At 48.9% G+C, this 27532-nt stretch overlaps 9 protein-coding genes across 9 annotated transcripts; 6 read left to right on the forward strand and 3 right to left on the reverse strand.

Annotated features, from left to right (window-relative positions):
* Window positions 1-3632: 3632 nt before the first annotated feature.
* On the forward strand, window positions 3633-5233 carry N7506_003555 (class I SAM-dependent methyltransferase; the record flags this gene model as incomplete). The annotated part of the gene is made up of 11 exons (XM_056952850.1): window positions 3633-3650; window positions 3707-3759; window positions 3812-3868; window positions 3928-3957; window positions 4008-4049; window positions 4120-4195; window positions 4248-4288; window positions 4339-4364; window positions 4418-4604; window positions 4668-5096; window positions 5152-5233. 11 exons carry the CDS (start codon window positions 3633-3635, stop codon window positions 5231-5233), a joined length of 1041 nt encoding a protein of 346 aa, XP_056814542.1.
* Window positions 5234-9338: 4105 nt separating this feature from the next.
* Window positions 9339-10454, forward strand: N7506_003556 (uncharacterized protein; the record flags this gene model as incomplete). Its single annotated transcript, XM_056952851.1, has 1 exon — window positions 9339-10454. The coding sequence occupies one exon, from the start codon at window positions 9339-9341 to the stop codon at window positions 10452-10454; it is 1116 nt and encodes a 371-aa protein (XP_056814543.1).
* Window positions 10455-10676: 222 nt separating this feature from the next.
* N7506_003557 (uncharacterized protein) lies at window positions 10677-11298 on the forward strand (the record flags this gene model as incomplete). Its single annotated transcript, XM_056952852.1, has 2 exons — window positions 10677-10725; window positions 10802-11298. The coding sequence occupies 2 exons, from the start codon at window positions 10677-10679 to the stop codon at window positions 11296-11298; spliced, it is 546 nt and encodes a 181-aa protein (XP_056814544.1).
* Window positions 11299-11443: 145 nt separating this feature from the next.
* Window positions 11444-13143, reverse strand: N7506_003558 (uncharacterized protein; the record flags this gene model as incomplete). Its single annotated transcript, XM_056952853.1, has 2 exons — window positions 11444-13011; window positions 13119-13143. The coding sequence occupies 2 exons, from the start codon at window positions 13141-13143 to the stop codon at window positions 11444-11446; spliced, it is 1593 nt and encodes a 530-aa protein (XP_056814545.1).
* Window positions 13144-13785: 642 nt separating this feature from the next.
* Window positions 13786-14611, forward strand: N7506_003559 (ADP-ribosylation factor family protein; the record flags this gene model as incomplete). The annotated part of the gene is made up of 2 exons (XM_056952854.1): window positions 13786-13834; window positions 13902-14611. 2 exons carry the CDS (start codon window positions 13786-13788, stop codon window positions 14609-14611), a joined length of 759 nt encoding a protein of 252 aa, XP_056814546.1.
* Window positions 14612-15296: 685 nt separating this feature from the next.
* On the reverse strand, window positions 15297-15761 carry N7506_003560 (uncharacterized protein; the record flags this gene model as incomplete). Its single annotated transcript, XM_056952855.1, has 1 exon — window positions 15297-15761. One exon carries the CDS (start codon window positions 15759-15761, stop codon window positions 15297-15299), a length of 465 nt encoding a protein of 154 aa, XP_056814547.1.
* A 1020-nt stretch (window positions 15762-16781) lies between these two features.
* Window positions 16782-19837, forward strand: N7506_003561 (uncharacterized protein; the record flags this gene model as incomplete). The annotated part of the gene is made up of 6 exons (XM_056952856.1): window positions 16782-17531; window positions 17611-18024; window positions 18077-18473; window positions 18521-18879; window positions 18900-19017; window positions 19083-19837. The coding sequence occupies 6 exons, from the start codon at window positions 16782-16784 to the stop codon at window positions 19835-19837; spliced, it is 2793 nt and encodes a 930-aa protein (XP_056814548.1).
* Window positions 19838-20303: 466 nt separating this feature from the next.
* On the reverse strand, window positions 20304-22404 carry N7506_003562 (flavin-containing monooxygenase; the record flags this gene model as incomplete). Its single annotated transcript, XM_056952857.1, has 7 exons — window positions 20304-20770; window positions 20830-21196; window positions 21263-21399; window positions 21446-21541; window positions 21594-21751; window positions 21814-22026; window positions 22088-22404. The coding sequence occupies 7 exons, from the start codon at window positions 22402-22404 to the stop codon at window positions 20304-20306; spliced, it is 1755 nt and encodes a 584-aa protein (XP_056814549.1).
* A 497-nt stretch (window positions 22405-22901) lies between these two features.
* N7506_003563 (Hydantoinaseoxoprolinase N-terminal) lies at window positions 22902-27190 on the forward strand (the record flags this gene model as incomplete). The annotated part of the gene is made up of 8 exons (XM_056952858.1): window positions 22902-22944; window positions 23005-23190; window positions 23243-24404; window positions 24461-25554; window positions 25618-25724; window positions 25781-26059; window positions 26114-26315; window positions 26370-27190. 8 exons carry the CDS (start codon window positions 22902-22904, stop codon window positions 27188-27190), a joined length of 3894 nt encoding a protein of 1297 aa, XP_056814550.1.
* Between the last annotated feature and the right edge of the window lie 342 nt (window positions 27191-27532).

Genomic DNA, 27532 nt, shown 5'->3' on the forward strand with positions numbered 1-27532 from the left:
AGCTACATGACCTCTGCGTGCTTTATCCTCATGAGGGGAAAAGACCCCGGGTGCATCGCCCGGTGGGGTATTTGTCGGGTGGATGGCCGGTGTCCACCTATAAAAAGGTCAACCTCATCCTTTTCGCAAATCGCGTGCTGCAATACAGACTCGCTAAGCAGAAATGGCCACCTCGTCAATACGTCGTAGGAAAGTAGAGCCTGCGAAGAAAAACAAGAAGAAAGTGAGACCGATTCGATATCGGCAGATCTGCTTGCTCGACCAATCAGCATCGTGCCCTCATTCCCCGCACCAGTCAGTGATCGGTTGCACTTCCCTACATGGCGATGCTTTCCATTTGCTTCCTAAAGCTGTTGGGTATATCGGTCTCGGCTTTCTAATTAAAATGCACATACCTGTACGAGTAGTTTGATCGAGGAGGCAACATTGAGCCGAGCTTGAGTGACCCATATCATGGATCTAAAGGCTGCGGATAAATACTGCCATAGAGCTCTGCTGGTGAAATGATCTGTGGACTATACTGGAGACCGAAAGGCATCAAGTTCTTGACAAAAGTTAAGTCTGCTTCTAGTGGTTTCTCGAGGTTAAAGATGCTCTGGACCTCTGGTTAGTCTTAGGAAACATACTACTCGAGGAAGAGATCAAGAAAACGAGGATTTCGAAAAGGGTATCTGGGGCTATTCATGCCGCACAATCAATGCGCAATAATAGCAAGCCGGAGAAGCAGCGATAGCTTGACACAAAAAGCAGAAAACCCCGAGAAACAACATCTTCCTACTAACACAGCAAGAATGACCAAATGCCCATCAAAAAGCCTCAATATTCACATATTTGTAGCGCTTTGGGCTCGTATGCACCCCTTCTCCGTGATTGGCCCATGTGGCAACATTCATCTTCATGAAAGTCAGGAAAAGCGTCAAATCCAATATCTTCGTGAAGCCGTCGACGAGGTTTTCAGGACTCTCAGTCAATTTGAGGTTGATCTCCCCTTTTCAAAACAATGGCGTATCAAGTCGTATGGATCATCATGCCATTTCTTAGACGTGACGTATCCACCTTCCCGGAGGACCTGATATGCACTTTTGTTGTCGGTATACAACAGCAGCGTGTTCGCTTCTGCATGAACCATTTGATCGAGCAGCTTCGACAAATAAATAAATTTCTTTGTTGCTGTGCCCGGTGGAACATACTTCCTTATCGTGAAGCTCGACCCAGCAACCGCCTGCTTCTTTGATGACACGGAAGCTGGCCCTGTGGCGTAAAACCAGATGAAGGCCTCTTCCAGCTCCTCGCCGCACCAAGGTTGCGAGAACGGTAAGAGCACCGAGGCCTTCATCTGTTTTCATGCCGGTGCAAGCTCGGCAGTACCAAAGAGGCAGGCGGCTCTTGCGTCGAGTCCCACAATAGTAGAGTACGTCGCATGAGACATATCAACAAAGGAATGTCTCTCTTTGTCAGAGCTGCTCAAGCAAATGGATCACGCAAAAGCATGGCGTGCCAATTTTCCGTTCACATGCTTGACGCTTTTCGCGGGATATCACATATCATCAGAGCCCCCATCTTCCCACTGAGCTTTGTACTGCCGTTTATTATTCCGTAGACGCGCGTCATGTATGCGATAATACCTTCCATTGGTCGTCTTCGTCCACCTTCGTCGGGTGACCCAGATCGGGGTGCTTCGCGTGGCAGAGCTTCAGGCGCGAAGACGGGTGAACCTCGTACTTTGGAGCAACTAGCATGGAAGCACGACCGGTTTTTCGAAGTCAAAGGTGGCGTCATCCTGAAGAGCTGAAAATGAGCTCCACCAGGGATACCATTGGCTTGGGTGGCTGCTGTATACAACCGCGGAAGTTGCGTTGCAACGCCCTTTCTGCCTCATCATTAGGGCCAAAAATGTCCCTTTTCTCCGTCATTCCAGCACAAGGACGAGGAGGACCCAAAAATAACATGCTAGAATGAATCAAAAGTGATCTTTCTGATGAATGATGATGTCGATGATCGAATTTTGATGGAAAAGCCGCAAGGCCTCATGGCATGGGGAGTATACTAATTGAGGGGAATTGAGAGAAGAAAGAAGGGAATTTCTGGAAGAAGGACCCTGGGGCTATTTATGCCCTAATGGAGCAAACAACAAGCAACCTTGGAAGCAATCGCGCTTTGTAAGCTAGGCATGCTTCCAAGGTTGCTCAGCACATGTGACCAGGAAAAAATAGATAAAACGAGAAGTTGCGATGCGATGCTGGTGCAAATTATGCGAGATCAAAGTCTCGATACCACCTGTTGCTCAGGTATGATGGGGGAAGCGAGTCAGCCCTAAAAGGCAGTCTGTGTTCACAACTTGCGTACCCTGGAAGGATTTCCAAAATTACCATGCCATTCCTGACACTGTATTGGCAGATTCTCCTTTATTTGCAAAGTGTGATTGTCACACACTGCGCAGAGCTTGATTGGATGAGCGAAAGAAAAAGCAAAGACTTCTGATCCTTTCACCATATGCCTGCGAAAGGGCTGGAACCGATGGACACTAGCCACAACTATGTGGTATGAACTGGATACAAACTTTGTGACTTGTGAGTTGTAAGAAATCCATCAGGTGGAAGGCAACGGGCTTTGAAAAAGATCACGGAGCCCGAGATATTCTCCTCTGGTCAAAGAGCAAACTCCTGGGTGGGAAGACGAGAACTGTGTCCGACAGCTGACGAGCTGATGGTAGCTTCACGGTTCCTGTCATGTGAAATTTTCACTTTGAAAAGCTCACTGGACGATGTGATGGAAGCAAAAAATCTGAGAATCTCTTGAGTCCCGATTGGGGCAGACCGGCATATCAGATAACCGACAGCAGCCAGTGATGGGGCGGTGCCATAACCAATTCGGTGTTAGCTTCGGAAACAAGATCCGCGAGCTTCCAATTTCGACAATCATCCATGATCGGATCTCCCCCTGCTTTCATGATCTGAACCTGTGATTTTCAAGCTTTCCGAGGCGATACCATGATCTCCCACGGGGTAATCCTGCAGATGACGCAGTGTGCTGACAGTTTTGACAGATATTCTGACAGGTATGCGCTAACCGGATCCAGTAGGTTTCCAGTTCGAGTTAGCTTCTTTGTTAGCACGAAAGCCTAAAGGAGGCGAACGGGAGATGAAAGGTCGTGATACGATAGTTTATGGAGGCATTGTCAAATAATGAACCTTGTTGTGCTTTGGCGCAGGATATCACACCGGGTCTGACGCAAGGGCCTCGGATGATCACTAGTTACTGGCTGGCAAATGTTTTCTCGTGTTCTTCTGAGGAGTTTGGCCCCACTGCGTGTTCGGCAGGGGGCGATTTCTTCATGTCACACAATGGGCGATCGTTGGATGCGGTGGATGAGGTGGGTCTGACCTTTTGACCGAGTTGCCCAGCCGTACTTATTTTTTTTTGCCTTTCCTTTTTTCGATTTTTTGTGCATATTGCAAAGTACCCCACCCTGTCCGGGCTCCATCATATCCCGACTTCAAATGAAGGCAACGGTCCTGGCGGATACACGGAGAGTCCCGTACCCAACCTAACACCCCACTCATTTCCCCCCTTTCTTAATTTTCTCGATTTTGGATCTTGCAACATTCTGTCAACTCACACAGATCGCAATCATGGAGCAAATCGCTGTGGTAGGTACTCCGTGCTGTGACCTGTCAAGGGAGGATTGTTCTGACCTCTCGTGTAGGACCCCGATTTCTATACTATGTCCTACGGGACCGAACCGCAGGACTTTCACTCGTGAGTGTTACTCCGGACCATGGTTGCGGTCGCATTCTGACCTTGTTTCTAGGGAAACCACTTCTCTTGCATCAACGATCGCAAGGGGACGATTTGAGAATGGCCGAAGGTGCGTTAACTCCCCGTGCCCATTTGCTTCCCTGACACCGACACTGACCCAAACCGCAGATATCAGGCCACTAAAGAAGATGACTACTGGTCGGTCCATGCCGCGCAAACCTGTTTGGGCTAAGACTAAATAATCACAGGGGCCCTTCCGACGAGCAGCAATTCGAGGCATTTGAGATTGGGTAAGGCGCATTTTTTGTCCCCAAGTAGCTCTGGAATGAGCGAGAAAGGCTACGATGCTAACCAAGGCAGTCATATGGTCTTCCTGGTCCTAGACCACAATCAGCCGAATCCCCTTTTCCGAGCCCCTATTGGCCCCTCGCCTAAGGTGAGCTCATACCGAGGCTGGTCTGGCCCGAGCGTCCCGCTGACAGCAACAGAAAATCTTGGACATTGGAACCGGCCAAGGTAGTTGGGCAATGTAAATTCACAAATCACTCCAGGCACGAATACTTCTAACATTTTCTTTAGTGATGTTGCCGATTACTATCCCGAGGGTATGTCTTCGCCCAATTCGGAAGTGACGTATTTCTCGGCTGACAAAGACTAGCTACCGTCCACGGCGTGGATGTCTTCCCTCCACCAACATTATGGATGCCTCCTAACTGCGTCTTCGAAGTAGACGATGTTCTTCGCGAGTGGACATGGAAAGACTCATTCGACTTCATCCACATGCGCCTGATGTACGGCGCATTCACAGATGAGGGATGGGACCAAGTTTACAAACAGGCATATGAGTGAGTTTTCATACTGTTAAATCTGTATTATCAAGTGGTGGCAGCTGCTGACATCAATTACAGCGCCCTGGAGCCCGGTGGTTGGATCGAGCAGATGGAACTCGACGTGCGAGTCTACAGCGATGACGGTACCCTGAAGCCCGAACACATGTTACACGGATGGGGTAACATTTTCGTCGCATGCTCCGAGCGAGCTGGACGCTCCCTCCGAACCCACGAGAAGATGCGCAGCGCAATTGAGAAAGCAGGCTTCGTGGACGTCCACGAGGAAAAGTACAAGATCCCCATGGGACCTTGGCCCAAGGACAAGCTGTTGAAGGAGGCAGGCCACCTTCAGTATGCTCACTGGAATGCTGCTCTCGAGGGATGGGCTATGTGGCTCTTGACTCACTTTGGTGAGCCGGAGCCTTGGACTAAGGAGGAGGTCCAGGTTTACTTGGCCAAGGTTCGCGCCGAGCTGAAGAACCCGCACATCCACGCCTATGAGCCTGCGTAAGTTCACCCTGGGATGATTTAGCTGGAGCGATTTATACTGACAATTTTCAAGGAACCGCGTTTGGGCTAGAAAGCCCACCCTGGAGGAAGAGAGAGCGAGGCAGACTAAGATCAAGATCGAGCCTTCGCCCTAACCACTTTTTTTAAGTAGCGGTTGTGATATTCTTGTGCTAAGTACATATAACAATGCAAGAGTGAATGAAGCAATAACAAAGAGTAACTCGATTACAAATCCCATAAATCCATAGACGATTGTTTGGCCTCTCGGCGCCCCTCTCTGCCGTGAGAGACACCGGCACAACGCAAACTGCGGGTGCGGCGTGCCCCTTCTCCATAACCACCCCCACCCCCTCAACCTGAAATCCAATACCCAACCCACCATTCTTCACACTATCCTAGCTCATCCCCCAGAAGCCCGCATGAACCCACCAGGCCGACTAGTGGTAAAAGCCACGCGAGCTGCACGTGGCCTACACGTGGGTGACACGTGGGGGGACCTCACAAAGCAAACCCCGAGTCGACCCGCTTTTCAATAGCTAGTTTTCAATCTTGACAGGGGTCTGTTTAGCGGATCTTGGCCTTTCATAGTTCCGAATCAGTCAGGGGTTTCAATTCGCCGGAACTAAAGTCAGAGAATGTCTCCTTAGAACCGGAAGTCTGGGAAAGCTTACTTGTATTCTTTATCCCAGGTTCATTCCAATGAGTGGAATTGGTATTTATACTGTTTCTTGCTATGTGCGATACCGGCAAGCTTGGAGCGACGAGCATGATCCATACACTTGTGGATAGAGGCTTGGATTGCAAATGCAGTGTAGGTTAATTCTCTACATTCATGGTTTGAGGTAGTCATTCATTGATTTTGGCGATTCATTTGGCGTTTTCAGGCAACTTGAAAGTCGCCTACAGCTACAAAAGTAGTTTCTAACCAAATAGAGCTTGTGTAGCTACAATATTCACACGAGTAGGCTTAGCACAGTAGGTCGTGTTGATATTGATCGGGCGTCATTTTCCTTAGCTGCAACTGAGCTTTAAACGTGACGTAGATGAGTCTTCTCATCCATCAACGGCCCCAGGTGTTGCATGTGCTCATCAGACTACAGTACAAGTAAATACACACCAGCTCTCAGTATCTGAGATCGACCGAACGGGGTGAAGTACATCGGCCTGTCTCGCCTCCTAAACCCTTGGAAACATAGAGCCTGAGCAATTGTCGAGGAACCACTTGTATGTTTTCATATAACACAGAATCCTTTCCTCCTCCATTCATTTGTTCCAAATTTATTGTAGTTCGCGTAGTTCGCTAGGAGTGGACTTTTGCGTGCTGATCCTCAGCCTCAGCCTAGATAGGCATAGATCATCCAGATGCCTACAGGTGAGTGATGTAGTGCGCAGGCGACCGGGCGCAACAGGCCTAAGCATCCCCAAGGGGTATCGCATTGTCAAAAAAAACTTGATGAACCCCGGTACTGAGCCTTTTCGAGTCACAGCCTATCATGTCTTCGTCCTGCAGTTATGATTGTTCTAACAACAACAACATTGAGAGCTACCTGGATATAGACCCGGACAACGACATAACAGAGCCTGGGTTAAGGTAGAAAACTTTGTTTTCTCGGGACTGTGGGCATTGCTGTACTGACCATTGTGATCTACTACATCACAGCCTTTGATCCAACGCGAGATCCGTTCGCTAAGGCGGGCAAACCATCCATGGGGTTTACGCCCAATCAAGTAGATCAAATTCTGCTCCAATGGATACGACATACTTCAAAGATTCTCTTTGGAATTAAACCACGGAGAGATCGCTTCAGCGCCCAATTCGAGACCACATTTCTCAAAGTATGTGGTGAAGCAGCTGGGACGAAAGTCCGACGCTCACACTCCCTAGTGCATTCTTGCAATGAGCGATCTCAAATTATCACCGGAATCGGAATTCTTTCCAGCGGATACATACAGCTGCTTATCGACCTATGATTGACTTCTAGTTGTCTCCCTAGCCTGGTTCCCGAGCCTGACACATCTATCTTGTCTGACAATGCTTCGTCCTTATCCCATCCGGTGGTATACCACGGAGCGCGTTTGGAGAGTAGCTGGTATGGCAATCCTGGTGATTATGCTAACCACGGGGCTCGATTTACCAGCGATTACAGGTGGGCATCTACGGCTTTTGTATATAAGCACCAGCACCAGGAAGAGAGATATGAAGCCTCAAACAGCTATACAAACAAGCCCCAGATGAGTGATCCAGCCATCTGCTATATGACACGATCACCACTGGATTTTGCATTGCCGTACGTCAGACATGAACGCAATTGGCTCTAGGATCTATGATTTTCTCTATACTGCTGATTGTCCTTGGCTTTTTGTCTCGGGTACCCAGCCTAGTAGGTTGTGGTTTAGAATTCAACTCGCAAAGCGATATACGGGCTACACACACACACACACACACACACACAAAATTCATTAACGCCCGGCGGCTGAGCCGAAAGGGCAACTGTCGCTAAACTACTACACATGTCATAGTATATACAATTATGTGACTCATTGGAGCTTATACACAAGACCTTGGCGTATTTGTCATTCTTAGCATGCAGTATCGCAGCGGATGCTCGTGGGTTAGTAATGCGGTTAGTAGACTAGCTTGGAGGCGATTCTGCCCGTTGATCAGTATATTTGCTGTTCGTTCTGAATAGAAGGTTTCGACCTAACGAAGTAATACCTCTGGTATGCCTTGGGCTTTTATCCTCTGGATCATTCGTTCTTTATATACTATATTATAAACTTCTTTGATGTCGAAGCTGATTAAGTTTAGCATTTGCTGGTTGTGTTATGTCGTATAGATTTGTTTCTGCAGGAATAGTAGGGCTTGCTCTGCGGAACGCTGCTTCCGGGCCCTAAAATGGCTCGTCGGGAGCAGTCTATGTGTCTCTACCGCGTGTGAGATCCTTTCTGTAATCACTGATTCCAGTACCTTTCCGAGTGTCGTAAGGTCGCAAGGAGTGAGATGGGCCTCCATGCCTTTACAATGGTGTAGTCACCTTTAATCGGCTTCTTGAGCGGTATGATCTTCGCGTGTCTCCACTGTCTTGGCAGTGTGCCCTCTTGCAGTGAGGCTTGAAAGATGTCGAGGATCCTGTGCTTGACTGTGGGCCAGGTCATCTTCCATACGATCGCCGGTAGGCTGTCTTTACCGGGCGCCTTCCATGACTTGGCCGCTGATTGCTGCTCTATCTCCTCCATAGTCGATTGGTACAGACCCCCTCGAAATCAGTTTCCCTGGTATACTCTCTTTTATTCTTTCCCAAACTCAAACCTGAAACACCCTAGCTAAGTCTTCGTATGACTTAGCGTAATTCAATAAGTTATCTCAAAATGTATTGTGATTAAATTCACATGATAAGCTTATGTGTAATTTACCTGAAATTCTCATACAATCAATACTCTCGATACCCCTCACCACTTTTATTGTAACTTTGACAGCATTTATCCCTCTCACATAGGGCGGACAAATAAATCATGTCACTGTACAGTTCCATAAGTCGGAGACATAACCCTTTCGAACGTGAACTATGCTCGTAAAATACACCCTGATCTGAAACCAGTCCAGGGTCTGCCGCACGCCATCTTGATTGGTGCGTTCCAAGATTCTCCAATAATACTCGTCTAGCTGCTTCTAGCTGCTCTAGTGCCGTGGCAACCTTTCTCGTCCAGTGACTTCCAACGTTTCATACTTTCTTCTACTGATAGACCTGCCCTTCGACATCACTTTGTGTTGGGTGGTCAGGTGACCCGGTTGTCAGGGCATAGATAGCTCGCTCTCTCTCTTCTCTTCTTCCTTTTCCCCGTCCTCTTTTGCCTAGCTAGAATCGATTTACTGCTACACATACGCTCTATCGTAGACCGATTACTCGCTATCACTTTGACCATGAACGCCACCCCACAATATATCCTAGATATCGAAGACGCTCTAGTGTCCGACGACAACCCGGCCCGTGATGACGGCACTCTCGACTATGAGCGCTGCGCCCGACTACACAATTACCTGGTCGCATATGGCTGGATGGCCCGCAACGGAAGAGACACGCCCGACCTTGATGTGCTAGCTAGCGAAAAGTGGTTTTTCCATGAAGCAAACAGGAGGTCGAAGCTATTCGGGAGCGTCTTAATACGCCGCTTAACAAGTTTCTGGATTTAATCTATGATCCTAGGCCGCCCTTCTTCTATTGGATTGACGGACTTGTGATGGAGCTCAGCGACGAGTATTTTATCGATGATAATGAGATGGAGGAGAACAAGGAGCGATTTGTTTTAATTTATCGCACTATTGCGGATCTGGGTGGGCATAACCTCGGTGTTGTCTATGACCAGCAGCTCAATCGGGCCTCGTTCCCAATGACTACAGACAATATGGAAAGTGTGGAGCCTATTGATGAGCACGAGGAAATGTGGTTCTCGCTGGAGACTATTCTCACCCAGTGGATCTATATGACTCGGATTGGTAAAGCTGTTCCTGGGCTTCCTGAAGAACTCCCTTCTGGTGATCCCCCGACGAATAGATCGCAATTTAATCTGTGGTCGTGGCTCCCTTACTGCGATTCCCAAATCGACAGCACTGTAGCTGCGATAGAGCGCTACTCGGCTGTAGTCGAATCTCGAATGCCTCCTGACTCACTTCTGCCTATCTCTGCACCACTTTTTACCGGTGCAGAACTGGACGCAGCAGCCGTGCCGCAGGATTGCTTTATTCGGTCGCTTTTAACACGAGTTAAAACTCCGCGTTTCAAATTCATTGCACCTGGGCTAGAGGTCCCGCATGATAAGGAGGCGTTTGCGAGGCGCCAGAGGTTTACCTATATACCCCATGAAGAGGATAGCATCCCAGGGATCCTACTATTCGCATCTCCAGACCGGTTAGTGGATCTCAACCTCGAGATTCGCCGCTTGTTCTCCACCGCACATGACAATGTGAGTATAAACGACAACGATCCTGTTCCCACTGGACTCTACAGTGAACCTGTACGCCGAAGGGATTATGATATGGAGGAGGCAGGTTTCCGTCTCGTGCTTCCATTTGCATTACGACCTGGTTTCTTCCGAGATGAGGACGGGGCTAGGATGAGTGACGGGAGACCAGTTCCCTCGGGCTCATTCACGGAACTCTTTCAACATGGCTACTTCCATCCATTTGGGGGTGAACGGCGATCACAGAGATTGGAGAGACTGTTTGAACGGTGGATAGTGCTGGTTGAAAGTGGTGTGTGGACAGTGAGTGAAGATGGGGTGGAGGGAGGGATCGATAAATTCGGAGATGCGGATAGGGGTGCCTGGAATGAATATTCGATCGCACCAAGCTGGTGAGATTTCTATAAGTCTTAAGCGTTGTGCTAGAAGATATACAGCCACCGTGTGTGCCATATTCCGCTGGGCTAAACGAGTAGCCTGTATATAGGTAGTACTTATATCTCTTGCCTCCGCAGTGCCTGTATACACATGTATATTGCTCAGTATCTCAGGATGCATACTTAACAGTCAGGATGGGAAATAAGGAGTGCCTGGACTTTTGGTCAAGTAATATCTGTCATGCTGCTAGCTGCGCCTCTAGTAACTATAATTGGCTATTTTGACCATGGTAAGTGGTAAAACGGACCATTTGCCAATGAAAAGCTGCCTCATACAATGATTTACCATCTCAAACAGACCCAAAGAGCCCAATCTCAAATCAAAGCCCTCGACTTGTGTCATTGCTTCGAATGATCAAATCTTTGATGATCTTGATAGCACTGATGACCCGGACAGCCCAGAGGGTAACTGGTACGAATATCCTGAAAGGTTTCGCGCCATATACTGCGTCACCATCTTCTCAGCGTACTCTCTTTTGGTCATCGTTGTCGCAAGTCAAGGCACATTCAACAAACTGGACAGATCCACGGTGATTGCCGAATTCCAATTCATTTGGATGTATCTCATCCTGGCATTCACCGGAACTTACGGAGTGATTCTGTTCTCCTTGATGATCGGGAGTCTTGGCTCCAAGGGGTTCCGAATTGGTCGCGTTGTGTTGCAGAGCATCAATTGGGCTATGTTCTTTTTGGCCTCGTTCAGCATCTCAGTTGATCCGGAATTCCCTTTTATGACGAATGTGTGGCGTCTGTGTGCTCAACCCCTGGCTTACGCTTTTTATGTGGTGTGTGCCATTTCATGACGAGTGTTAACCAGGTTAAAGACATAAATCCCGTTGTCTTTTCCACTGTCCTTGTGGAGATCTTCCATATGTGCTAACAAAACTGGCGTGTATCTATTTGTTGTATTTGGTTGTATGTGTACAAGAGAAAATATTGTTGTGTAAATCATCGCGTGAGGCCGTTCCACATGCGGGATATTGTTTTCCACCAGCCACGCACAATGGGTTGATCTGTGACGGTCGATATCTTGCTGAAGGTGTCTTCACGGGTGAGATCTGTATCACTCGGATAGACCAGATGCCCGTCCATTCCGTTCATGACGGACAGCGAAGACCCATGCAGTTTAGCCGACGAGACAAGACTACTGCACATGCTGCGGGTGTCGCGCTCGCTATCCATCAAATGGCCAGCTGTAGCGACGCATCCGCCATAAGAGAAACGAACCAGAGAGTCTCCGGTCAAACTTCCGATGATAAAGACACCCGGGGCGATCTCGAGATTCTCAACGGCCTTTGCGCGAAGACTTTGTCCGGTAACCACGGTGTTTCCCTGATCTGGTTGCCCCAGCACTTCACAGCTGAGTTCAGGATCAAGGTAATCTAGTGTGCCCCGCCGGCCAGCGGCATAGACAAGGCCTCGCACAGTATGAGCGAACGTGGTTCCATCCGGGCGGCGGAAAGTCACTGTCGCATTGGTGCCATCGAGTTCTGTGGAGATGATCTCAACATTAGGCAGGCCTTGATAAATATCATCCCAATTCCTGCTTTCAAGGAATGGAGTCGAAGTGGCGCGACGGGCCTTTGGTCGCTCTTTCGTCTTCGATTCGGCACTGAGTGCGGCGCGCTTCATGAATCGGTAGACACCGGCATACTCGGGGTATGCCTGTTGGTGACAAGCCCGGAGAGGAGAAGGTCTTTCGTTTGGAGACCATTTGAATAAGTGTAAGATCTTTTGGTCAGGGGAGGCGGAGATGATTGCATCGGCCGCGGAAAAGCCGGAACCGACAACGAGGATGGGAATCTCGGGTACACACTTCATTTGTAGAAGCGGGCGCAACGAAGGCTCCGGTGCAAGAACTTCGGAGAAGATCCCACTTGCCAAAACGAGCCGCTTGCAATGTATATCATGGGAACGTATGAAAAACCCACCCGTGGTTCGTGAGATTCCGCTCAATTCCTCACCACACTTGAAGGAGTTGACGACACCTGCAGCGCTCGGATAAGCAGCGAAGTAGTCCGCGATTTGGCGCCGCGTGGGTCTTGTGTATGATGGTAAATCCTTACCCGTGGTCGCCATGTGGTGGTCGGCAAAGGAGTACCCGGGCAAGGAGAGCATCGCTGCATAGCTCAAAGTTTGGATGTCCCAACTCGCGCCCAAAGGGTCTTCTGTCCATTGGCCTCCAGGCTTCAAGGACTTCCCAAAAACCATGTGTGATACAGCCTTTTCGGGCTGATGGCGCCACTCGACATTTGAGATACAGCCAGGCTCGTCCACATCTACGCTTGGTCGGACAAGTGTATCCAGTAAAACGTTGACGGGTAGGGCCTGCGTTGAGTAGGACAACCGTGAAGCGTCGAAGTGAGCTGTCAGAGCATCGACGTCTGCGTTCAAAAGATCTGGTGCATCCTTCAACTTGGAGTCCAAAAGATGATCAGGGTGTGGCGGATTGGACTTGTAATAAGGGATATGACCGTGGAGAATGTACGAAAGGATCATGGCCGACGGCCCATTGCCTGGTGATAAACTGGTTAGCGCAATTTCATAGATAACGCGGAGACGGCGGGGTTCAATGCGGGGGCCCAGCAAAAGAGAGCCCACGACAAAGTCGAAGCACACATACCGACGATGACAGTGTCAATCTCCATTGACGGCGGCATATCTCAAAGTAGTATTCCAGCTTGGAGCATACTGGTTGAGGCATGCGACGAGGAGAGCGGCATGCGATGGTGAGTGAACGGACCGCGGAAACGCTTTCCGATGGAAGCTGAGCCTTCTTTCACGGACTGAAAGGCGAGTCTGCCATAGAGCGTCTGATATTCAGACGAGAGAAGCCCCGGGAACCGGGGGAAGCCTTCGTATCGCCCCAAAGCGATCAATAATCAAGCTGACAAACCGGAAGTGGGGGAGACATCTCCACATCATTCATTCGCCGACAGCAATGGTACGACATTTGCGACCCTCGACTTTTTCCGACAACCGGTTTCTTGGGCCATTCACAGGGACACAGCTTCCCCGTAAGATGAAAGGAGCTGTTGGTTCCACCAAAACTTAGGGTTCGTCGGGGGAGAAACAATTGCACAGAAGCAATGCAAAGTTAAGATCGGAATAGTAGGGCTCCGAGCGCCAAGCCCTATTTCCTAATGCGGATGCGGCTGGAACGGCCGCGGCCGCGCGGGCCAGCCTTGAGCTTCACTCCGCAAGCAGAGCAGCGGCAATGCCATGATTGCCTTTTCTAATCTCGTTCCTCTCTTCATTCCGAATCGCGCGTGGCCTTGAGCTCCGGTGCCATGTATCACCTAGCCAAGTCGCTGTACTTAGCCGCCACGAGCAAAGAAGGTACACCCCATTCCCGATCGCGACCTTTGGTCGCATTGCTTCTACTCGGTACTGACTTGTCGCGCAGAATACTCAGTGATTCTACTCGGGCTAGACAATGCTGGTAAAACAACTCTCCTCTCCCAGATCAAGGCGCTCTATCAGCCCCGTCCGGAGGGCGCCCCCGCCCCCAATCCCGGAAAAACCGTCCCTACCGTCGGCCAAAATGTCGCAACGATACCCTTGCACGATATGAACCTGAAGATCTGGGATGTGGGGGGTCAGATCTCTATGCGAGGCCTCTGGCAGAGCTACTATACTAGCTGTCACGCGATCATCTTCGTGGTTGACAGCGCAGATGTTGGACAAGACCCTGATATCGCCCGACTCATATCAAGACGCGGGAGCTCTGCGGCCGGAACGCGTACCACGCGCGGAAACTCCAGCACAGAAGCATTCACAGAAGATAACGTCGGGATAGGCGCAGCCAGCAGTGAGTTTGGGCGGTTAGACGAGTGCCGACAGGTTCTCGAGTCCGTGTTACAAAACGCAGACGTGGCCGGAGTTCCCATTCTCGTGCTGGCCAACAAACAAGACCGGGAGGACTGCGTGGAAGTCGTCCGAATCAAAGAGGGCCTTGTCCGCAAGGTGTTCGAGGGAGAATCGGGCGGCGGCGTTCGGGACAGTCGTGTGCTGCCGGTCAGTGCGCTTCTTGGATCTGGAGTACAGGCAGCGGTGGAGTGGGTACAAAGTCGTGTAAAGTGGAATAAAGAGGGACGGCCTCCTGTGATGCGTTGATTCGATCCCGAGGTCACCTTTCAGTACATGCCATGTTGAGCGCAGCATATTATACATAATGGCGTTTGTTAATGATAATTACATCTTGTTTACATACCAGGCTTACCGCAGACTTTGCTGTTGTGAACAGCACGCGAAACCGATTAAGTGCACATTGAAAGATCACATTCTCGCAGAACCAATGTCCCCTCTGGTCTGTTTATCCCCAATCCCTAATTTTCTGTTCACGGCTTAGCCAAAGATTCCTCTTCTCCGCCAATCATGATGACTCGACAATTGGTTGGAACCTTGGAAGGACAGCCAGAAAGACAGTTCAAAAGACTGCATTGAGGCTTGTCATGAATAACGGACTAAGCAATATAACATTTGAAACGCCCAGTTGATTCCCGCTAATTCTCTGCGATACACACATGTCCACTATCTCAAGGCCAACTCTGACCAGAGACCAATCTCCAATGCGATCCTTCCGAGTTCTGTCTTCCTCCGGTCTTGTCCATTTCGTACTCACATCAAAGCCTCGTCCTGCGGGCCGTTGACTCGATTTTGGTAAGCTCAAAGGGAATGTGAACGGCGTCTTCTGTGAAGCTGAACATGGGACCGGTTTCGCGACTCCAGCAGCACATTTCCGGCTAAAGATGTCTCCTCGGTAGGGGATTCTTCAGGGTCCTGCAAATTGAAGTGACCGTTAGAGCTTCAAACACATCTCACGCTGAGCTCTTCGGCGTACCGTCTGGGGATTTTTGAAGATTCCTTTCGCAAATGCCAGGTCAACGACATCTTCAAGCCACTGTCCACAGCGATAGAAAGCGTGATTTAAGCCAAGACGCTTCTTATCGGGAGAAAGCTGAGCTGGTGGTGGTCTCACTTCTTCGCAACACTCTGCCACAAATCTCGGTAGGTCTGCTTGGGCAATGATCCCGATCTTTCGTGTCAATCTGGGTATGTAAATTTTCGAGCACTCCAGATTGTATGAGGTTTTGATCTCGTACTTCATGCCATGGAGGAGATTTCCAGAAACGTGATAGAGGTTACCTCCTCGAGTCTGGGACGCTGTGGGATTGGTTTCAACGTAGATGGCTTGGTGGTTCGGTGTACCGACATATTCGACCTTGTAAACGTTGAATGAGATATCAGATGGGTTTGAGGACATCGCGATGTCTGAGCAAAGTCGCATCTAGACAAGGAAGCCTGGATCCGGTAAAACGGAGTAGATGGGAGAGGAACAGAGGGTAGTGAAATGAAGAAGTTGGGAGGCATGCTGAGAAACAAAGCAGGGAGAAAGACATTGAGACAAAAAAACAAAGGAACTTGGAGTGAGGTGAAGTATAGTTGAAATGCCCACAGCATCGGGACATACAGCAGTCCTACCTCAGAAGAGAAATAGCCCCCTTCCTTGTCGGCCGAAAATATGTAAACCAGACAAACGAGCAAAATACATATGGTTAAATGATGAATATTGATATAGAGCTGGAGACAATATGGCCAATTCTCTACCCCTTAGATTCCAGCTTTGATGCCAGCAGGTATCAGGCGGGCCGGAAAACCTTGGAAGCGATGGCTGACTTGGCCCAGGATGATTGAGATTCTATAACTTTGATTTTCCTACAAGTCAGAAGAGCTTTAGAACATTCATTGCCTTGATTTTGCTCAAAAGAATTTGTAGGGTTCGTTCTAAGGATATACCATATGGCATATTTGGGACGTTGTCAAAATAGGGTTAATTGTCCGGCCCGGAAACGCGAGAGGTTGTGTCAACGACCTCCCAATGGGCCAACAATACTCAAACATGCCCCAAGGATGTATTGGTTCAATGTGTAGTTCAAGGCTTTATTTTGATCCCTGAGAACGCTATACCAAATGCGATCTAGTAGTATCTGGTGAGGACTAGTGGGGATGAATGTTTGGTGGAGTGGTGGAGTGCGCGGTGGAGTGGTGGAGCTCATTTTCAACACCCTTCCGATTAACTCATTTGGATTTAGTCACTTAGACATGAGCGCGAAAATGGAAGGCTGAGTACTATTAGTCTCTCATCTCCGCACTTTCTGGCGGAAAGAGACTCGCTTCCCCACTGCATCGGATCCAAATTGAATTCGTGGATCTCGCATGGACCCGTGTTTACCCATTATTCACGCCGAATCAACAAAGTCCAACCAAAAGGACCCACGAGAAAATGGCTTCTAAACCCAATGTTGCCTTCATTGGGCTAGGTGCTATGGGAATTGGGATGGCGATACACCTGCTCAGTGACGGTTTCGCTGTGACAGGATTCGACGTCAATCCCATGGCCCTTGAGAGACTGCTCGCCATGGGTGGTGCTGCTGCTTCTAGTCCAAAAGAATGCGTCCGAGACGCATCATTCGTCATTTGCATGGTTGCAAATTCTACGCAGACTGAGGACGCATTTTTCGCCGACTCAACGGGCGCAGTACTTGGCCTGACACAGAACGCGATTGTCATTTTGTGCTCAACTGTTGCTCCGGGATTCCCGGTCAAACTTTTGAATCGTATTAAACAAGAATTCCAAAGACCAGACATTCAGTTACTGGATTGTCCTGTCTCTGGTGGAACCATTCGTGCGGGCCAAGGAATGTTGACCATCCTGTCATCGGGCCGAACGGATGTTTTGAAGACCGCCCAACCAATCTTGAAGTCAATGAGTGAAAATTTATATGACATCGAGGGCGGGCTGGGTAGTGCAAATAAGGTCAAACTCATCAATCAGCACCTTGCTGGTGTTCATATCGCGGTTTCTGCAGAGGCAATGGGGCTAGCTGCAACATTGGGGGTGAGTACGAAAGAATTCTATGAGACTGTTCTCAAAGGTCCAGCGTGGAGTTGGATGTTTGAAAACCGTGTACCTCATATGCTCTCCAATGACTGGACACCGCACTCTGCTATCAGCATCTTCGTCAAGGATATGGTAAGTGCTCGGCCCCCCTAGGGCTACCCAAGCCCAAGTGGAACCCCGTTTCTAAACTTCCCACTGACATCTACCTCAGCGAATTGTGACCTCGGAGGGCCTCATTCAAGATTTTCCTCTCTATATTGCATCGGCGACGGAACGACTTTATCAATATGCCGCAAGCATGGGATATGAAAAGGACGACGATGCAAGTCTAGTTCGAATTTTTCTAGCACAAACCCCATCTCTGGTTTCGGAAGCGACAACGAACCAGAATCCCGATAGTTCGCGGCTATATGAGTTGTTATGTCGGCTACTTGAGACTGTTCATACATTAGCAGCAGTTGAGGCTCTAGCGCTCGGAAATAAACTCGGCATTTCCAGCGCCACCCTCGCACCGATCATTTCAAATGCCGCAGGTGCTAGCGACTCTTTCAGAAAGATTGCGCCGAGGATCGTTGCTGGTGATTTTTCATCGGGATATACAATTACTCAGACCCGGGACATGTTGGTAGGTCTATCCTCTTCGAAGCCCAGGTTGACCGGACTAATCGAATCGACAGAAAGAAGTGATGACCCTTGCCCAGACGCATAACTATCCCCTGCAACTCGCAGCTACCACATTTCAGCTTTTACAACAGGCTGTGACTTATGGCCTGGGTGGGGAGGGCCAAACAGCACTCCTCAAGCTGTGGACAACATCTGACCTTTCCGCCGAACCCTTGCATATCACCAAATATGACTCAATTCCGCTTTCTGAATTGAATTTAAGTCCGCCTCAATCTAAAGAAAATACCGAAGGCCTTATGTGCAGTATTCGGAGCCATTTGCGAGCCGAGAATAATTGCAAGCTAGTTGTTCTTGATGATGATCCAACTGGAACACAGACATGCCACGATATTCATGTTCTCACTATGTGGGATGTCGATCTTCTGGCCTCGGAGTTTCGATCACACAAAAGTGGCTTCTTTAATTGACGAATAGTCGCGCTTTGCCTTCCAATGAAGCCCGAGCTCTAGTCAAGGAAATACTGCGAAATGTCTCCCAGGCAGCTGATACAACTGGTCAAAAGTTTGAAGTTGTCCTTCGAGGAGACTCCACACTGCGTGGCCATTTTCTGGAAGAGGTCGAGTCATACATTGATACAATCGGATCTCCAGATGCATGGATTCTGGCCCCGTTCTTCGGGCCGGGTGCTCGATACACTATCAACGATGTGCAGTATGTTGGTGACCAAGGCATCTTGTTTCCAGCTGCAAACACACCATATGCCAAAGATAGAACCTTTGGCTACAAATCCTCCAACCTCAGAGAGTGGGTTCGTGAAAAGGCAGGATCACGATTTTCTAGCAAAGATATACTCTCTGTTACCTTGGATGAGATCAGGCAGGGGGAACTGCTGCAATCGAGCGAAAGTTGCTCATGATACCCAAAGGTGGGATCCTCATCGTTAATGCAATCCAGGTGGAAGACATGTTTAAGTTCAGCTTGGATTTGTTGGAAGGTACGTATTCTTACCTTTTTGTAATCACTTCATATTGTCGATGTCAACTAACATATATTATACAGTGCGCAAGAAGCATCAGCTACGATTTGCGTATCGAACGGGGGCGAGCTTTGTGTCCAGTCGCCTCGGTATTTCGGAGAAGCCAGTAATTGTACCGAGCGAAATCTCAGCCTCCGAAGTGAGACGCACAGGAGGACTTATTGTGGCGGGATCCTATGTTCCCAAGTCTACCAAACAAATCCAGTCGTTGATTCAAAGGTCAGGCGATAATCTGACTACCCTCGTTGTGGAAGTGCCCGCCCTGTTGAGCGAGCTCCAAAAATATTCCGACATCCCAGCAATGCTTCGTCAATCAATCTTGTTGAAAGGAATTGTGGCTCAGGCTTCTGAAGATCTACTTGGTGGCAAAGATGTGTTGGTCATGACCAGTCGCGATCTTGTGACTCTGGATTCCAGCAATATTTGGTCATCTAAAACATCAAAAGAAATCACGAACCTGGACATCAACAACATAGCCGCAAATGCGCTGGTTCATGTTGTGCGGCATTTGAAAGTTTGCCCTCGGTACCTGTTAGCCAAAGGGGGTGTGACTTCCTCCGATGCGGCCACAGCCGGTATAGCCATCAAGCGTGCGACAATACTGGGGCAAGCTGCGCCTGGAGTTCCGGTTTGGTGGTGCAAGAGAGAGGAGGACCTCAAAAACCTGGATCAGGGAGGGAGGGAGGTTAAGCTGACTGGACTGCCATTGATTATTTTCCCTGGCAACGTTGGAGATGAAGATGCCTTGGCTGACTTGGTTGAAAACTGGGCAGCATGATCGATAACCCATTTGTATACGTGAATGTGAATATTAATGCTATTTTTGCAACCGTGGCCGCTTTCGTACAGACTTTAATAAAAGGTGCTCGGCCGAGATGGCAAAAAAAAACAAAAAAACAAAAAATATCTAAAGGAAAGTGGTCGTAAAAGCTTTTTTTATTTTCAGGTATACTCAGATACCACATTCATCATCTTTGCCCGCCTTTTCACGTATTCTGTGCTGGTTTAATTGTCAATTTTCTTGGCTAGCATCGTTCATTTCACATCAACACTCCGACATTTGGAAAAATTGAAAAGCAAAGCTACGCAAAATCCCGTTGTGCGCTGATGGAGAAAGGATTGGGCCAGCTGCGAGGCCTCCGACTCTTGATCTCTAGGAATCATTTGGCATTCTAAGCTACTCAATGATATCAGATGTCCATATATGTGCATGCGTTAACTCTGTTTGGGGAGCTCATCCAAGTTTAGTAGGTCATAAAAGCCTCAAAGTCCTCGTCTGGAAGATGCGCCTCCTCATTTCCATCAATGGTACCGAGATACCATGACAGGTCGCTTCCATCAAACTCGCGTGCGGCAAAGCCGTTACCGAGATAACCAAACCGGTTGCAGGTCGTATAGTTGAGATTGTAATCTTCCCATCGAGGTTGCTTCATAGTCTCAAAGAAATGAATCCTCGAGCCTGGCCACATCATAACCTCACCATCTACCGTTCCTTGCTTAAACCATGAGCGACAGGGTGATGTCCAAGCAGTTCGAGGCATGAAGTTCCGGTGGTGTTCAAAGAAATCCGCCACTGCCTCGGCCTTGGGCTCAAAGGATGTCACACCTTCGGATGACATTTTCTCAAGCATTTGGAGGAAGTGTCTCGATATGGTCTCCGTGATCGGAAGGAAGCTTCCGTGGCCATAGGGCCCGAAGGGACCATTGAAAACTGTTCATGCCAAAATGAGCATTCTGGCAATTTGAAATCGAAAATGTGGAGAGACTCACTGAGGTAATTGGGGAAGTGCTGGGCTGTGATCGAAAGGTAAGTGCGCGGAATATTCTTCCATTCCTCACTCAGGCTGCGAGACTCCCGGCCGATTGTCGGGTACGATGGCCGCCAACTGACATCGAAGCCGGTAGCACACACGATGACATCGACTTCGTGCTCGACGCCATCTGCAGTCTTGATACCCTTGGGGGTGATTTCCTCAATCGATTGACTGACAACCTCAGTATTCTCGCTGCAAAGTGCCTCCAGGTATCCGTTTCCTGGTGTAGGTCTACGACAGCCCACTGCAAAGTCCTTCGGAACAATTGAGTCGGCAATTTCTGGACGATCAGCAAGCTTTGTGCGCATATCCTTCTCCGCATACTAAAACAATCTCAATGTCAGAGATATTGCAAATCAAGGTGTACTGGATCAGGAGGAGAATCTTACAGCTCGTGCATTGGCTTGTTCTTCGGATCCGTTGAGGATAAATCGGAAGCGAGAGTTGAGCTCAGACTCGATCTTCTTGCGGTATGCCAGATATTTCTGAGGGTCGTTTTGCAGTATTTGCCTTTGCTTCTCATTGTCTGCTCTTGTCAGTATTTCAGACGGCCTGCTACGTGGAAGCTTTACATTTGAAATTGGATCCCCCTTTCCCTGCGAATCGTTGACCAAATCCAGCAGTTACCCATGAGGCACTGCGAATGAAGCATTTGAGCTGGGAAACCTCTGTTTTCATCATCAATAAGTTATCTCTTGCCCCTTGGTTTGCTGAACTTACTTGGCTGAATGCTTGGAACAATTTGCACAGCAGAGGAACCCGAGCCAATAACAGCCACACGCTTCCCTTGCAATTCAACGTTGTCGTCCCAGTTTGCACTGTGAAGTTTGTGGCCCTGGAAGGATTCCAACCCCTTGATTGCGGGCCATTTCCATTTGCTGAAGTAAGTCAGCGTTGTAACCTTGGAATTCAACATCTCTGGAGAGGAAAAGATACTCACTTGAGCACGCCGCTTGCGTTGATCAATATATGACCTTGATCCTCGAAAACATCTTCCGGGTTGTCTCCTCTCTGGATTTTCACACGCCACTGTTGGATTTGATCATCCCAGGATGCACCTACCACTCGATGCTCCAAGCGAATATATTTCCGAAGCCCGTACTTGTCAGCAACACTTTTGAAATATTTCAAGATTTCAGGTGCACCGGAGTAACTTTCAAGCAGTGAGTTTAGTGTTTGATTTATTTAAAATAAAATGAGTGAGCTGCACTTACAAGGAGGTCCAGTCAGGAGAGGGAGCCCATGAGAATTGATAGTTGACCGAGGGTATATCGCATCCACACCCAGGGTAGCGGTTTTCATACCAAGTACCACCAATCTCAGGATTCTTCTCGTAGAGAACCAGCTCGGTATCTAATGAGCTTGTGTCAATGTCATGTGCAAAATTCAATGCACTCGCTCCCGCTCCGATCACGATGATGCGGATTTTGCGACGGTGCCGACTTGGTTGTTCCACGATTTCGTAGGGCTTGAGCCGGTTCCCAACCCCGTTAGTCGCTTTGAGCTCATAGTAGTCACCAATAGATCCCATATTGGATGGGGAAAAGAAAACTCGGAGTTAAAGTGTTGAAAAAGGATAGAATTCCTTCGTTTATCAGACCATGGACACAAAAGAGCGCGGGATCGATGCATTTATGAGACACATCCCCATTAGCGCACTCCGAGCTACATCTTTGCCTTTGACTTTCAGAAAAGAGGGTGGAGCATAGGTCGTGTCGTGCTCATCCAAACCGCAGGTCTGTCTCGGTGGAGTGGTGGAGCTCCACCGCACGTCTTATCACCGTGTTTCTAACTGTGCTTCTCCCCTTCTCCACCAGCTCCACAACGGAGACATGCGCGAAGCGGGGAAAGATAGGGCGCATAGTCAATCAACATGCCCTTCCGGTGTTGAAAGTAATCATGTCCATTGTCGGGGTTTGAATGATAAGCCACCCAATGACTCAAATAGATACGCTAACCCCCTTCTACCCCGGTGTTGATCGATTCGCCAATTCACCTGTATTCTACTAAGCTTCTCATAAATTCAATATGCCGGAAGTTACCAACAACAAACCTCTGCGCATCTCCATTGGTGAGTCTCGAACCTCGATGTGGTCAATCATGCATTGTATTAACAGACTGGTGTGATCAGATCGCGGAGGAACCTTCACCGATTGTATTTGCAAAGTGACAAATGGAGAAGACATCTTGGTGAAGATCTTATCCGTTGACCCAAAGAACTACGATGACGCGCCGACCGAGGCGATTCGACGCGTTTTGGAGATACACTATAAAATTGCACTTCCACGGGGCTCTGAATTAGACCTCAAGGACGTTGGTGAGAGCCATAATTCAAAACGAGTGACGAAAACCATTTGCTAATGGAATAGAATGGATACGCATGGGTACTACGGTTGCAACCAATGCGCTACTCGAGCGCAAAGGTGAGCGCACAGCCTTGCTCGTCACGGAAGGTTTCAAAGATATCTTGTATATTGGAAACCAAAGCCGACCATATATGTTCGATTTGTCAATCCGCCGATCAAAACCGCTATACTCAGATGTCTTTGAAGTAAAAGAGCGCGTTACGGTTGGGGCATGCAGCGACTCAAACCTCCGCGCTGTGAAGCTGCTTTCTCCCGAGCCAGCCGAGTCGATCGTTACTGCTTCTGGCGAAGTTGTTCATGTACTTCAGTCCATCGACTTGACAAGTACTCGGGATTATCTGCAAGATATCTATAACAAGGGTTTCCGCTCGTTGGCAGTGTGCCTGATGCATTCCTATATCTTCCCAGCGCATGAGTTGCAGATCGGTGAATTGGCATCGGAGATTGGATTCAAATACATCTCTCTTTCACATCAAACATCTCCTCGGCCAAAGCTAGTGCCCCGTGGAAATTCGACAGTCGTCGACGCATACCTGACTCCGAATATTGAACAATACCTAGCGCAATTCTTGAAGAATTTCCCCAACATCGAACAGTCTGGAACTCGACTGGAGTTCATGCAGTCTGACGGTGGGCTGGTACCCTCCTCCAAGCTCTCGGGGTTGCACTCCATCCTCTCTGGTCCGGCGGGAGGTGTCATAGGATTCTCACAAACATCTTTCGACACACAAGAGCAGACCCCTGTGATTGGATTTGATATGGGAGGTACTAGCACCGACGTCAGTCGATACAACGGTGACCTCGATCACATATTCGAAACAACGACTGCGGGCATCGCGATCCAAGCGCCACAACTCAACGTGAATACCATAGCAGCGGGCGGAGGAAGCATACTGGCTTGGAAAGACGGTCTCATGGCTGTTGGCCCGGAGAGTGCCACCTCCAATCCTGGGCCGGCCTGTTACCGTCAAGGAGGCCCTTTGACTGTGACCGATGCCAACCTAGCGCTGGGACGGTTACTCCCAGAAGAATTTCCTTCGGTATTTGGTGTCAATGAAGACGAACCGTTGGACAGGGAGATTGTTCTTGCAAAGTTCAAGGATCTCACCCAGAGTATAAACGCAGAGACAGGCAAATCGTTGACTTGGGCTGAGGTTGCAGATGGGTAAGTGGAACCAAGCGACACAAGCATCTGATTCGGCTACTAATATCTTACTACAGTTTCCTTCAAGTCGCCAATTCCGCAATGTGCGGGCCCATTCGGAGTCTGACTGAGGCCAAAGGTCATGATGTTGCAAAGCATCACCTTGCATCATTTGGTGGCGCAGGTGGTCAACATGCCTGTGCTATCGCCGAAGCCCTGGGTATAAAGAAAGTCTTGATTCACAAGTACTCTTCCATCCTATCCGCTTATGGAATTGGATTGGCAGATCTCGTGCACGAGGAAGAGCGGGTGTGCTCAAAAGCCTTTGACCACACTACGTCTCAAACAATATACGACGATATAGAAATTCTTTCAGAGGTTGTTCGAAGCAATGAGTCGATGCAACCATTCAACAATGTTCAGATCCGTCGTTTCATGAATATGAGATACGATGGCAGCGAGACTGCAATAATGGTCTCCCTGCATACCTCCAAAGATCCTCGTGAAGACTTTATCGCAGCCCATCATCAGCAATTTGGATTCACTCCTACCAAACGCGCTGTCTATGTTGACACTATTCGCGCTCGAGCAATTGGGTCCAGTGTTTTCTCTGAGACCTCGGCCCCGTCTTTGAATCTTCACCCCAAGTTGACCTCTGAACCAATGGCCCCAGTTCCAAAATCATGGAATTCGACTTACTTCAACCCAATTGGATGGGTAGACACACCGGTATACCATTTTGAAAATTTGACGGATGGACTTGATATCTCAGGACCTGCCCTTGTGATCGATAAGACCCAGACAATCTTGGTTAGCCCACACTCGAAGGCGACATTGGTGAAGGATGTACTGGTCCTGGACGTGAGTTCCTCAGGCCCCAAAGTGGCGAGCGCAGATGTCATCGACCCAGTTCAGCTTTCCATTTTCCGCCATCGGTTCATGGGCGTTGCAGAGCAAATGGGACGCGTTCTTCAAAATGTCAGCATAAGTGCCAATATCAAAGAGCGACTTGATTTCACGTGCGCGATATTCACACCTGAAGGAGATCTGGTTGCCAACGCACCCCATGTACCCGCCATGATTGGTAGTATGGCTTTTGCAGTCAGATCTCAAATTGCCGAGTGGCAGGGCAAGCTACAGGATGGTGATGTCTTGCTCTCTAATACACCTGGTAAGTGCTCTGAATCGAAATCGCAATTCAAAACGATTCAGCCGCTGATTTGACATGATGAAGCTTTTGGGGGTGTACATCTTCCGGATCTCACAGTCATTACACCTGTCTTTGACTCTGATGGAAAAGATATCATATTCTGGGCTGCTTCTCGCGGTCACCACGCCGACGTAAGTTGATTTTTTGCCAAGATGTATGGATGAAATAACTGACATATCCTCCATAGGTCGGGGGCATACTCCCTGGCTCAATGCCACCCTTGTCAAAGCTTCTCTCCGAAGAGGGCGCAGTCTTCGACTCATATTTGCTGGTGCGTGCTGGTCATTTCGATGAGGAAGAGCTCCATCGCATGCTGTGCGTTGTTCCTGCAGAGTTCCCAGGATCCAGTGGATCCCGATGCTTCCAGGATAATGTCACAGATCTCAAAGCACAGGTTGCTGCAAACCACTGTGGTATCCGACTTGTGCGGCAGCTCATTGAGGAGTATTCCATGGACGTCGTTCAAGTAAGTATTTCCGAATATGCACGTCAGAAAAACCTGCTGTACTAACGAAATCAGATGTATATGCGCGCAATTCAAGACTCAGCAGAACTGGCAGTGCGAAATCTTCTGAAGCGTATTTCTCAAGATCACAACGGAGAGGAGATATCAGCGGTCGACTACATGGATGACGGAACTCCGATCATGCTCAAAGTGACCATTGACCCATCAGATGGTTCCGCCATCTTTGACTTCACAGGAACTGGCCCAGAAGTTTATGGTATGTTGGCACCGACAAGTCATCTCGAAGACCAAAATCACTGATTGAACCTAGGAAATTGGAATGCCCCAATCGCGATTTGCAATTCAGCGGTGATCTTCGCTTTGCGCTGTATGGTCAACTCTGACATTCCTCTCAACCAAGGTTGTATCAAACCCGTACAGCTCATCATCCCCGACAGGTCACTGTTGCGACCAAGCTTCGAAGCTGCAGTATGTGCGGGTAATGTATTGACCTCGCAACGGATAGTCGACATTATCTTCAAGAGCTTCAAGATTTGTGCTGCTAGCCAAGGGTGCATGAATAACTTCACCTTTGGAAACGACGGAGAGAACGGCTTCGGATACTACGAAACCATCGCTGGTGGGAGTGGCGGAGGCCCCACCTGGGCTGGTACAAGCGGCGTCCATACCAACATGACCAATACTCGCATCACCGACCCTGAATCACTCGAGCGTCGCTACCCTGTTATTCTGCGTCGTTTCTGTCTTCGCGATGGTAGTGGCGGCGCTGGCATGTATCCGGGAGGAGAAGGTGTGATCAGAGATGTTGAGCTGCGGCTGCCGATGTCTGTGTCTATTCTTTCCGAGCGCCGTAGCTTTTCGCCGTACGGAATGGCAGGAGGTGCGGACGGCAAGCGTGGGAAGAATACTTGGGTCACCAAGGCTGGCCGGCATATCTCCGTTGGTGGAAAAAACTCAATCCGTGTTCAGCCTGGGGACAGGTTCGTCATTGAGACTCCTGGTGGCGGTGGATACGGAGCCCCTGGGGAGATGGAGAGTCACATCGTGGATCAATCAACGATTATGCCGTCGTTTGTTCCTATCGCCAACGGCAGTTTGGCCGCTAATCGGAGTTTGGCAGAGGAGGTTTAGGAGCATATGTGGCTTGACATACCTATAATGAAAGCATGAGAATAGGGCCGAAAGAAAAGAAAGACATTGGTTGTATATAAAGGATGAACCTTGAAATAGGACGATAGGACAAGAGTGAGAGATCAATTCACAGACTTGGAGTCATGCCAGGGCATTCGAAAGCTTTCCTTAACCTTTCCTCTCTAGAAGAATCTTTAAAGTAACTTCAAGGTAGGTAGTGAGTGGAGAAAAAAGGATAGAAAAAAAAAGAGGAGCAGGAAGATAGAAGAAAGGACAGGCATGGAGGAACGCCTAGCTAGACTTGAATGCTTTTGAGCAGCCAGCCTTTCGCCACTCCCTCTG

Source organism: Penicillium brevicompactum, assembly GCF_028827555.1.
Source record: "Penicillium brevicompactum strain IBT 35665 chromosome Unknown utg000002l_segment0_segment0, whole genome shotgun sequence".
NCBI classification, from domain to species: Eukaryota; Fungi; Ascomycota; class Eurotiomycetes; order Eurotiales; family Aspergillaceae; genus Penicillium; species Penicillium brevicompactum.